The 13,204-nt window shown below is 38.4% G+C and overlaps 1 protein-coding gene across 1 annotated transcript in view; it reads left to right on the top strand.

Annotated features, from left to right (window-relative positions):
- LOC126183913 (outer dynein arm-docking complex subunit 3) overlaps positions 1 to 13,204 on the top strand; it is a 409,835-nt gene that overhangs the window by 386,685 nt on the left and 9,946 nt on the right. The window contains exon 10 of the mRNA XM_049926257.1: positions 10,532 to 10,678. Coding sequence (XP_049782214.1) covers positions 10,532 to 10,678 — 147 coding nt within the window. The remainder of the gene's footprint in view (positions 1 to 10,531; positions 10,679 to 13,204) is intronic.

Here is a 13,204-nt window from a genome sequence, read left to right as displayed (position 1 = left end):
GTTTCCTAGCCGCTCATGTGTGGTCCTTATTTCTGGCCGGCGTAGCTCCGTCTACGTTCGCCTTAATGGTTTTAACTTTGACAGACATAATCTTATGATTATGCGTCTTTATTGTTTTAATTTTTAATCTGTGACATGGCCAGTGTTTGGCTCTCAAAATAATTTAATTTTTTGTAAGTATCACGATTTCTTTATTATTCAATCATTAGACTGATAATGCATTTCAGTGAGTAATATATGTCCGTATGTGGTTTAATTTATAGGTTCTGAAGAAGATTCCATTACTGGAATCTAAACCTGGGTAAACGAGTAAAAATTACCTTGCAACTGAAGGCTGAAAAAATTGTTTATTTTCTGTACATTTCACAGTTGCTGACGTGCTGCATTATGCTAAAGATTTGTATTCTTGTTTTTCCCTTAACTGCTCTGAGAAATTTTATTTCCCCTGCTTGCAGTCTGCTCCAGTCCCTTTCTGTCATTGTCCATGTTTCTTCACCATAGGTGACAATAGGGAAGTAATAATTCTTATACATAAGGAGTTTTGCTTTTTCTGAAACTTCCTTATTCGAAATCAGGTGTTTTATTGTCTGGTAGAAATTGCCTCCCTTCTGTAACCTCCTATTAATTTCGTTAGTTATTCTTCCATCGCTAGATATTTCACTCCCTAAATAAGTGAAACTTTCTACCACTTTGAGGGGTTCTCCATTCAAGATAATATTTCCGTTGATCCCTTTCTCTCTTCCAAATACCATTATTTCACTCTTATCTTTATTTATTTTTAATCCATACCTTTTCTTTATTTCCTTCCACGTATCAAGTTGTAACTGTACATCTACCTCTTTATCACCCGTATTACCGTATCATCTCCAAAAATCATCTTTCTGTCTTTTTCTTTGACTATATCTTTAACTGCCCTATTCATTCCCTCCATCATTTCACAGTTGCTGACGTGCTGCATTATGTTAAAGATTTGTAAATTTGTACCTGCCGAGGCAAGTAAAGCAGCTAACAGATATACGAACATAGTGTATAAAATACTGAAAACGGGTATGGCAATATCTTTCATTAAGCAATGGAAGCTGTCAAATGTAGTACCTGATTTTGTAAAAGGCTATATTAATAACAAAGTTTGTAATAAGTCCCCTGGTCTTAAAAGGAAACTCGTACACCCGATTTTAAATGAAAGAAGTGCTGAGTTGTACTCCAAGAAAGACAGCCTGAATGAAGAAGCTTATGAACTGTATCTTGAACTTTCAAAAATTTTTAAGACTACTTTTAATTTTCAAATTGATTCTTTATGGATGCATATTAGTTTATGGTTAGCAAACCGTAAAACCGAAATTAGTGTTAGACATGAAAGAAAGCTAGCCAAATTATTAAATTGTGTTGAGGTTTCTGGCGTTCATAACACATGTAATGGGGCGTTCGCCCTAACCCAATTTTACGAACGCGTAGTGAATAAGACTAATATTTGTTTCTCCGAAGCTGAGAACGAGCTTTTATGTAAAGGTTTCAAGTTTAATGTACGACCTAAATGTACTTCTCAAAGTGTAGAAAATTTAATTGTCGACCTCAAAGTTGGGCCTGATTGTTCTGAAATAGCAAAAAATGCGCAAACAAGAATAGCTTAAGACGCCTGTAAAATTGTCCAAAAAGATTACTCTGTTCAAAATCCTGTTTCTACTGTACATCAAACGTTGAAGAGCATTAATCTTAAGCTTAAAAATAATGAAGCACTGATAACTAAGGCCGACAAAGGCAATTCCCTAATTATCGCCCACAAAAGCGAATACATCCGTAAAACGGAAATGCTTTTTGAGGAAAATGGCATCGTGCCAATCGAGGTGAACCCCACACCCGTGATCCAAAAAGAGATAAGGTCGGCTCTTAGCAGTACAATAAAGTTAATCGGCGAGTTTTATAAAAAATGCCTTATAAACATGAATCCGAAACCACCTATTTTGAGAAGCCAGTTTAAGGTTGACAAAATTTCCCATCCTATCCGTCCGATCGTTGACAGTACCAAAAGTGCATACCACAAACTACCTAGGTTCCTACACCGTAAATAGAAAGAGAATTTTGTGTTTGAAAAAAATTTCTCCGTCAAAAATTCGGTAGACGTGGCCAACAAACTTAAAACTTTAGCCTGTTCTGACATCACAAAACTCGTATCATTTGATATTAAAAAATCATATACTAATGTACCTGTTGAGCAGACGATAGACATTATAGAAACCAATTTGCGATACCATAAAAAATTGTCTGCCCCTGAGATCGATGAACTAATGGTTCTGTTACGCACCACCCTCAAGTACAATTATTTCTCTTTCAATAATAAAATATATTCGCAACCCTGTGGTCTAACTATGGGCAGCCCGTTAGCTGGTATCATGTCAGATATTTTATAAACTCAATGGAGCAGATGTTTTTTTTCGGAATTATCCAGATTTGGCAAATAATATAATATTCTATGCGAGATATGTAGATGACTTGCTGTTTGTGTATGAAGGTTCCCATGAAGAGCTAGAACTGTTATTTACCACTTTCAATAACCTCCATGAAAAAATCAGTTTCACGCAAGAAAATCAGACAGCTGATAGTCTAAGGTCCTATCTCGATCTGACTCTATCCATTATTGGCAACAAAATAGATTTCAAAATTTTTCGGAAAGCAACCTATTCCGACATCATCATCCCAGCTGATTCCACCCATCCTTAGGCCCATAAAATGGCCTTTTTTCACTCGAGTATCCATCGAGCCCTTTCTATTCCGCTTTCGCCACTCAACTTACAGAACGAATTAAAAGTCCTCGAAAACATCGCTCAGAATAATGGATATAATCCCAGTATAGTGAGACAGTTGTTCAACAAAAAAACACGAAAGAAGACTACCACCCTTTCCAGTTCAGGTACTCACAATCAACACCAGGCAACGAAATACATATCAGTTTCCTTTATAGGTAACATATCCTATAAGGTAGGTCGTTTAGTAAAAAACCTAGGGTGTAAAGTTTCATACTCTACCACCAACAGCCGGCCGGAGTGGCCGAGTGGTTCTGGGCGCTCCAGTCTGGAACCGCGCGACCGCTACGGTCGCAGGTTCGAATCCTGCCTCGGGCATGGATGTCTTTAGGTTAGTTAGGTTTAAGTAGTTCTAAGTTCTAGGGGACTTATGACCACAGCAGTTGAGTCCCATAGTGCTCAGAGCCATTTGAACCATTTCTACCACCACCAACCTCAAAAAGAATTTAGTTCATTCTCTGGATAGAGGTACTGATAAATCATCGCTGTCAGGTGTGTATAAGATCACGTGTGCTGAATGTCCTTCTTATTACATTGGCCAGATAGGAAGGGCCCTGTCTGTTAGGTTTAAAGAGCATCTGCCGACAAAAAGCGGTGATGGAACACGAGGATCTACATTTGCTGAACATCTGGTCCAAAAGGCGCATGCTCCCAAGCCTCTAAAAGACGCAGAGCTTTTGCATATGGAAGTCAAGGGATGTAGGCTAGACACCCTCGAAGAATTGCAAATTTTTAAACATCTTATTATTGATAGAGACAACTTACTTAATGATCAGCTGCAACTAAAAAATAGAAGTTATTTCGAAGGATTTCAACCTTTACTCCAGTGGAGTTGACCCACAGTCCGCTGCGAATGGCCGATGCTGTTTCCCTATCTGCTTTGTCCCTTTATTATAGTGCGATTGTACATGTGTGTCTTTGTATTTCGTAATATGCTTGGTAATGACACATAGTTGCTAAGGCGTTTTTATGTTAAAGACATTTTATGCTTAGCACGCATGGTTTCACACTAATTTTTATTTACTGTAGCGGGGCTTCGCCCTCTTACTATAATATTTAAATGTAAAAAAAAATTATGCCTTGGCTTTATAGTTTGTTCTCAGGTAAATTGTTTAATGTTGCTACACCAATAGATAGGTTTGTCCAGTTGTAAGACGGCTTTCAGTCACATTTTGGTTATATGTGTATTTGCTGTAAGTAATTTTGAGACAGTTAGTCTGTCGCGCCTGCGCTTGCGCTTGGCCGCGGCCGAGCCTCGCCGCGGAACTGCTCACGACGCCTCGTTTCCGAGCCGCTCACGTGTGGTCCTTATTTCTGGCCGGCGTAGCTCCGTCTACGTTCGCCTTAATGGTTTTAACTTTGACAGACATAATCTTATGATTATGCGTCTTTATTGTTTTAATTTTTAATCTGTGACATGGCCAGTGTTTGGCTCTCAAAATAATTTAATTTTTTGTAAGTATCACGATTTCTTTATTATTCAATCATTAGACTGATAATGCATTTCAGTGAGTAATATATGTCCGTATGTGGTTTAATTTATAGGTTCTGAAGAAGATTCCATTACTGGAATCTAAACCTGGGTAAACGAGTAAAAATTACCTTGCAACTGAAGGCTGAAAAAATTGTTTATTTTCTGTACATTTCACAGTTGCTGACGTGCTGCATTATGCTAAAGATTTGTATTCTTGTTTTTCCCTTAACTGCTCTGAGAAATTTTATTTCCCCTGCTTGCAGTCTGCTCCAGTCCCTTTCTGTCATTGTCCATGTTTCTTCACCATAGGTGACAATAGGGAAGTAATAATTCTTATACATAAGGAGTTTTGCTTTTTCTGAAACTTCCTTATTCGAAATCAGGTGTTTTATTGTCTGGTAGAAATTGCCTCCCTTCTGTAACCTCCTATTAATTTCGTTAGTTATTCTTCCATCGCTAGATATTTCACTCCCTAAATAAGTGAAACTTTCTACCACTTTGAGGGGTTCTCCATTCAAGATAATATTTCCGTTGATCCCTTTCTCTCTTCCAAATACCATTATTTCACTCTTATCTTTATTTATTTTTAATCCATACCTTTTCTTTATTTCCTTCCACGTATCAAGTTGTAACTGTACATCTACCTCTTTATCACCCGTATTACCGTATCATCTCCAAAAATCATCTTTCTGTCTTTTTCTTTGACTATATCTTTAACTGCCCTATTCATTCCCTCCATCATTTCACAGTTGCTGACGTGCTGCATTATGTTAAAGATTTGTAAATTTGTACCTGCCGAGGCAAGTAAAGCAGCTAACAGATATACGAACATAGTGTATAAAATACTGAAAACGGGTATGGCAATATCTTTCATTAAGCAATGGAAGCTGTCAAATGTAGTACCTGATTTTGTAAAAGGCTATATTAATAACAAAGTTTGTAATAAGTCCCCTGGTCTTAAAAGGAAACTCGTACACCCGATTTTAAATGAAAGAAGTGCTGAGTTGTACTCCAAGAAAGACAGCCTGAATGAAGAAGCTTATGAACTGTATCTTGAACTTTCAAAAATTTTTAAGACTACTTTTAATTTTCAAATTGATTCTTTATGGATGCATATTAGTTTATGGTTAGCAAACCGTAAAACCGAAATTAGTGTTAGACATGAAAGAAAGCTAGCCAAATTATTAAATTGTGTTGAGGTTTCTGGCGTTCATAACACATGTAATGGGGCGTTCGCCCTAACCCAATTTTACGAACGCGTAGTGAATAAGACTAATATTTGTTTCTCCGAAGCTGAGAACGAGCTTTTATGTAAAGGTTTCAAGTTTAATGTACGACCTAAATGTACTTCTCAAAGTGTAGAAAATTTAATTGTCGACCTCAAAGTTGGGCCTGATTGTTCTGAAATAGCAAAAAATGCGCAAACAAGAATAGCTTAAGACGCCTGTAAAATTGTCCAAAAAGATTACTCTGTTCAAAATCCTGTTTCTACTGTACATCAAACGTTGAAGAGCATTAATCTTAAGCTTAAAAATAATGAAGCACTGATAACTAAGGCCGACAAAGGCAATTCCCTAATTATCGCCCACAAAAGCGAATACATCCGTAAAACGGAAATGCTTTTTGAGGAAAATGGCATCGTGCCAATCGAGGTGAACCCCACACCCGTGATCCAAAAAGAGATAAGGTCGGCTCTTAGCAGTACAATAAAGTTAATCGCCGAGTTTTATAAAAAATGCCTTATAAACATGAATCCGAAACCACCCATTTTGAGAAGCCAGTTTAAGGTTGACAAAATTTCCCATCCTATCCGTCCGATCGTTGATAGTACCAAAAGTGCATACCACAAACTACCTAGGTTCCTACACCGTAAATAGAAAGAGAATTTTGTGTTTGAAAAAAATTTCTCCGTCAAAAATTCGGTAGACGTGGCCAACAAACTTAAAACTTTAGCCTGTTCTGACATCACAAAACTCGTATCATTTGATATTAAAAAATCATATACTAATGTACCTGTTGAGCAGACGATGGACATTATAGAAACCAATTTGCGATACCATAAAAAATTGTCTGCCCCTGAGATCGATGAACTAATGGTTCTGTTACGCACCACCCTCAAGTACAATTATTTCTCTTTCAATAATAAAATATATTCGCAACCCTGTGGTCTAACTATGGGCAGCCCGTTAGCTGGTATCATGTCAGATATTTTATAAACTCAATGGAGCAGATGTTTTTTTTCGGAATTATCCAGATTTGGCAAATAATATAATATTCTATGCGAGATATGTAGATGACTTGCTGTTTGTGTATGAAGGTTCCCATGAAGAGCTAGAACTGTTATTTACCACTTTCAATAACCTCCATGAAAAAATCAGTTTCACGCAAGAAAATCAGACAGCTGATAGTCTAAGGTCCTATCTCGATCTGACTCTATCCATTATTGGCAACAAAATAGATTTCAAAATTTTTCGGAAAGCAACCTATTCCGACATCATCATCCCAGCTGATTCCACCCATCCTTAGGCCCATAAAATGGCCTTTTTTCACTCGAGTATCCATCGAGCCCTTTCTATTCCGCTTTCGCCACTCAACTTACAGAACGAATTAAAAGTCCTCGAAAACATCGCTCAGAATAATGGATATAATCCCAGTATAGTGAGACAGTTGTTCAACAAAAAAACACGAAAGAAGACTACCACCCTTTCCAGTTCAGGTACTCACAATCAACACCAGGCAACGAAATACATATCAGTTTCCTTTATAGGTAACATATCCTATAAGGTAGGTCGTTTAGTAAAAAACCTAGGGTGTAAAGTTTCATACTCTACCACCAACAGCCGGCCGGAGTGGCCGAGTGGTTCTGGGCGCTCCAGTCTGGAACCGCGCGACCGCTACGGTCGCAGGTTCGAATCCTGCCTCGGGCATGGATGTCTTTAGGTTAGTTAGGTTTAAGTAGTTCTAAGTTCTAGGGGACTTATGACCACAGCAGTTGAGTCCCATAGTGCTCAGAGCCATTTGAACCATTTCTACCACCACCAACCTCAAAAAGAATTTAGTTCATTCTCTGGATAGAGGTACTGATAAATCATCGCTGTCAGGTGTGTATAAGATCACGTGTGCTGAATGTCCTTCTTATTACATTGGCCAGATAGGAAGGGCCCTGTCTGTTAGGTTTAAAGAGCATCTGCCGACAAAAAGCGGTGATGGAACACGAGGATCTACATTTGCTGAACATCTGGTCCAAAAGGCGCATGCTCCCAAGCCTCTAAAAGACGCAGAGCTTTTGCATATGGAAGTCAAGGGATGTAGGCTAGACACCCTCGAAGAATTGCAAATTTTTAAACATCTTATTATTGATAGAGACAACTTACTTAATGATCAGCTGCAACTAAAAAATAGAAGTTATTTCGAAGGATTTCAACCTTTACTCCAGTGGAGTTGACCCACAGTCCGCTGCGAATGGCCGATGCTGTTTCCCTATCTGCTTTGTCCCTTTATTATAGTGCGATTGTACATGTGTGTCTTTGTATTTCGTGATATGCTTGGTAATGACACATAGTTGCTAAGGCGTTTTTATGTTAAAGACATTTTACGCTTAGCACGCATGGTTTCACACTAATTTTTACTTACTGCAGCGGGGCTTCGCCCTCTTACTATAATATTTAAATGTAAAAAAAAAAAATTATACCTTGGCTTTATAGTTTGTTCTCAGGTAAATTGTTTAATGTTGCTACACCAATAGATAGGTTTGTCCATTTGTAGGACGGCTTTCAGTCACATTTTGGTTATATGTGTATTTGCTGTAAGTAATTTTGAGACAGTTTGTCTGTCGCGCCTGCGCTTGCGCTTGGCCGCGGCCGAGCCTCGCCGCGGAACTGCTCACGACGCCTCGTTTCCTAGCCGCTCATGTGTGGTCCTTATTTCTGGCCGGCGTAGCTCCGTCTACGTTCGCCTTAATGGTTTTAACTTTGACAGACATAATCTTATGATTATGCGTCTTTATTGTTTTAATTTTTAATCTGTGACATGGCCAGTGTTTGGCTCTCAAAATAATTTAATTTTTTGTAAGTATCACGATTTCTTTATTATTCAATCATTAGACTGATAATGCATTTCAGTGAGTAATATATGTCCGTATGTGGTTTAATTTATAGGTTCTGAAGAAGATTCCATTACTGGAATCTAAACCTGGGTAAACGAGTAAAAATTACCTTGCAACTGAAGGCTGAAAAAATTGTTTATTTTCTGTACATTTCACAGTTGCTGACGTGCTGCATTATGCTAAAGATTTGTATTCTTGTTTTTCCCTTAACTGCTCTGAGAAATTTTATTTCCCCTGCTTGCAGTCTGCTCCAGTCCCTTTCTGTCATTGTCCATGTTTCTTCACCATAGGTGACAATAGGGAAGTAATAATTCTTATACATAAGGAGTTTTGCTTTTTCTGAAACTTCCTTATTCGAAATCAGGTGTTTTATTGTCTGGTAGAAATTGCCTCCCTTCTGTAACCTCCTATTAATTTCGTTAGTTATTCTTCCATCGCTAGATATTTCACTCCCTAAATAAGTGAAACTTTCTACCACTTTGAGGGGTTCTCCATTCAAGATAATATTTCCGTTGATCCCTTTCTCTCTTCCAAATACCATTATTTCACTCTTATCTTTATTTATTTTTAATCCATACCTTTTCTTTATTTCCTTCCACGTATCAAGTTGTAACTGTACATCTACCTCTTTATCACCCGTATTACCGTATCATCTCCAAAAATCATCTTTCTGTCTTTTTCTTTGACTATATCTTTAACTGCCCTATTCATTCCCTCCATCACAACATTAAAAAGTGCAGGAGATAGAATACTTCTCTGCTTAAGTCCATGTCTTATTTCGAAGTATTCAGAGTTCCCCAGTGGTGTTCTAATTCTACAATTGTGTCCTCTGTACATTGTCTTTATGACATTAATGTATCCATCTTCTATATCGATCTTCTTCATTTCTTCCCAGAGCCTTTCCCTGTTAACTGAGTCAAATGCCTTTTCTATGTCTATAAAAACCATTATCACCATTTTGTTATACTCCCAACTTTTTTCCCTCAGTTGATGGATAGAAAATATCAGGTCGATCGTGCTTCTTCCTTTCCTAGACCCACGCTGTTCTTCACTCAGCTCCTTTTCTATCTTTTCACTTATTCGATTTAGTAAAATTCCTTTGAAAAATCTTCGCTTTCTCTATATCGTAATGTAATCTGTGTGAAACCCCTTATACCCCTTATACGTCGGATCATACTTTCGTTTCAAACTGGCTTACTGGAAATCACACTAAGAACTGTTAGCGCCATCACGCCCTTACCTGTGCGTAGTACTCAGGCTGTGACGTCACTGGAGGAAGTCACAGGCGTCCTCTCACGTAGGTTTTGATAGAGCACTCGCCAATGAAAGGCAAAGATACCAGGTTCGAGTCCCGGCCCAGTACATAGTTTCGACGTGCCCATAGGTTTAGAAAGTAAAACCAGTCTCCACACAAGCTGTCTGCAGGAAAAACCACTCTGTGTGATAGAATGATAGTTACCCTCCACCACACACTTAACAGTGATTTGCACAGTACAGATATAGATATAAACTGATCTGGAATTATTGAAGTGCGTAGTTGTCATACAGATATTGGGCCTGTACGTGTTTATCTTTGTTGGTAAAGTCAAGAATTCATAGTCAATAATTCAATAATTAGTGAAATTCATTCGAAGATGTGGAGGGAATGTTTTTAAAACATAATGAGTGGATATAACATAGAGTAAATCATTTAATTAATTTGTTAATTGATGATCGACATTACGAAATAGTGCAGTACACCAAGCTAACGAAGAAAACAGAAAACAATACAGTATTTAAATTGAAAAATAAACGATGCATCCTCACCGATACAGTAAATGTTACATTGAAAGTCTGTATTAGAAGTAACAGAGAAAGTGCAATGATAACTTTTTTTCCCCTTTTCAGACTTTAGACCGTTTTTAGAGTGCGACCATTTTCAAAACCATCCTTTTACCGCATACCCGCTCATAAGAAAATAGTTACAACTGTACAGACACACTATAATAAAATTTGTTTTTAAGTTATATTTTCTGCACTGCTCAATTGGTGCTAGTGTTTGGCGCAATTAAAAGCGGACCTGTAAAAGCAATTGACAGCTATTTTGCCTTTAGACAGATAACTTACAGGCTACAACAAGTTTTGCGAATAATCAAGACATTATCGTTCTAGGATGTGGACGATGTACCTTTGCCTGCACAGACGTCTGACTTCGGTACTGTCAAAGAAGTGCTTCACATCTTAGAGCACAAAATACAGAGCGCTGTGCAGATTTTGTGCCAAAGGGAAGAAGCAAGAAAAGAGGCCATGGAGGAAGGTGTAAGTATCCTTAGCACACATCTCCGTCTCCTAGAAAATGAAGTGCCTTAGAATGAGGAACCTGACGATGTAGTAATGTAGTCAGGTTGAATTTTGTAGTAAAAGTTGCGTCTGTATGTTTATTTTAGTCATAATCAAAGCAATAATTTTGCGGAACTTAGAGACAAGAAAAATATTTACTAGTGCTTTCTTGTGCTTTATCTGTTCCGCATATTTTCCATTCCACAGTATTAGCAAGAATACTGGTAATAATTTTACTAATTTAATTTAGTTATTAATACACGTCATTCATTTATTTTACTCATATCGCTGTTTTAAGAATGATCCTACATAAATGCAATAAAGTCTCACAGCGCCTACATCATACAACACTTCCTTGATTTAGATTACGTTTCCTACGTTAGCGGGTGCTCTTTTCATTGCACAGTACGATGAACAATGGACTATATAGGCTTATATGTAAGAGCAAAATATTATTCTTGCGAAGAAATTAACAAAACGTTTCTTCCTAGGTATTAATTTTTCATTGGTGTAAGAGGTTAACGTGGAACGTCCAAATATTGTTAACCACTAACGCAGAAAATGTGTTATAGCTGATATCCAAATTTGTCAGTCAAGTTAATAACTGAAGCAGTCGGCGGAAGATAGTGCTAACCCTTAAGTATGTAAGGATTGGTCTTATCACATTACTGTATCTCTAGTGTTTTCAGACGCACCATGTTCGTAACAACTTTTTCCATATTACCGGTAGAAAGAGGTGCCTGCTATGTAACATGTTTTGTCTTATTGTATTAATGTTGTCGTCTTTGAGTGTAATCAAACATGTAGTATATAACAACTCTCTTGTGGGTTAGCACTTTCTCCCATCGCACCCTTGAACTGAAGAATAACGTATGCAGAAGACGGTAAGACTGTACTTACACCTGCAGACAGTTATACAGATTTTCGACAAGAAACAATAGAGCAGGAAGAGGGGAGAGAGAGAGAGAGAGAGAGAGAGAGAGAGAGAGAGGGAGAGTGAGAGAGAGAGAGTGAGAGAGAGAGAGAGAGAGAGAGAGAGAGAGACAGAAGGAGAGAGAGGTGGAGGGAGTAAATAAAAGAGGTGTCCTGTTTGGTGTGGTTGTTCATTAACAAGTCATCTCTTCGTAGAGATAAGAACTCACACAAGGATCAGCTTATCTGATCAAAAGTGTCCGGACTGTGTACGAGAGGTGGACCCGCCAGTATATAGAGTACTGCGTGGTGATTAGAGAAACAAAAACAGTAACAGCAGAATGTTTCGGCCAGGAGAGCACACAGGTTAGTCATTCGATGTAACCAATCCAAAAGTGGTATTTAAGCCTGCTAAATCTGTTGGTGTTTGACTGTGAAGTGGGAACGCGAAGGAACAACCACAGCTAAACTAATACAGACCTCATGTATGACCATCGAGGGTGTCTGTAGAAAATCTCATGAAACCAGCGGAAGGAATCAGTCGTGAGTTCCAAAGTGCTATCAGGAATCCAGATAGCACAATGACTGTGCTTAGGGAGTTAAAAAGAATGGAGTACAATGCTCGAGTAACTCCTCATAGGCCACACATTTCTGTGATCAGTGCTAAGTGATGATTGAAGTGGCGTAAACAGCGACGTGCTGGATGGAGGAGGACTGGAAACTTGTGTTTTGGCGTGATTAATCGTGCTAAATGCTGTGGCAGTTCAACAGAAGGATTTGGGTTTGACGAATGTCCGGGGCACGTCACTTACCATCATGTGTATTGCCAACTATGAAGTACGGAGTAATTGCTGTCACGGTACGGATGTGTTTTCTATCATTAAGGTGCAGTCCCCAGTAGCATCTGTAGCTACCATATAGCACCATTTGCATTTAAACGACCTTGGAAAGCTCGTTTGGTTGATTTGGGGGAGGGGACCAAACAGTGAGGTCATCGGTGCCGTCGGATTAGGGAATGATAGGGTAGGAAGTCGGCCATTCCCTTACAAAGGAATCATTCCTGCATTTGCTGGAAGCGATTTAGGGAAAGCACAAAAACCGTAAATCAGGATGGGCGGACGCGGGTTTGAACCGTCGTCATCTCGAATGCGAGTCCAGTGTGCTAGCCACTGCGCCACCTCGCTCGGTACCTTGAAAATGTTAAATGCTACTGTGGCTTGTCCACATGCAGTAGCAGGGGCAATGGCCCTTAACACATGTCATCTAGATGGCACTGGTGGGAAATTAAAAAATGTAAGGTGGCGGATTGAGTGAAATTAAAAAATGGAAGATGGCGAGATATTAAAAATTAATAATTTCCCAAAAATAATTATTAAAAATCCAAAAACTCCAAGATGGCGCAACCATCTCAGTTGCTGTCTGTAACTTCCCTCGCCCTTTCCTCTCTAGCGAATATCAGTGTAGTATTAAAACAAACTGTCAGTTTCATACATCATAATCGATGAAGCCTACAACTGTCATTTATGATTTAAATAATTTAATTAATAATTAAATGATTTTAAATGTGCAAAATTTAAATGACTCAATTTTTGT

This window comes from Schistocerca cancellata, chromosome 4, assembly GCF_023864275.1.
Source record: "Schistocerca cancellata isolate TAMUIC-IGC-003103 chromosome 4, iqSchCanc2.1, whole genome shotgun sequence".
NCBI lineage: Eukaryota > Metazoa > Arthropoda > Insecta > Orthoptera > Acrididae > Schistocerca > Schistocerca cancellata.
Note: the sequence above shows the minus strand (reverse complement) of the source record. Positions and strands in the feature narration are given on the sequence as shown.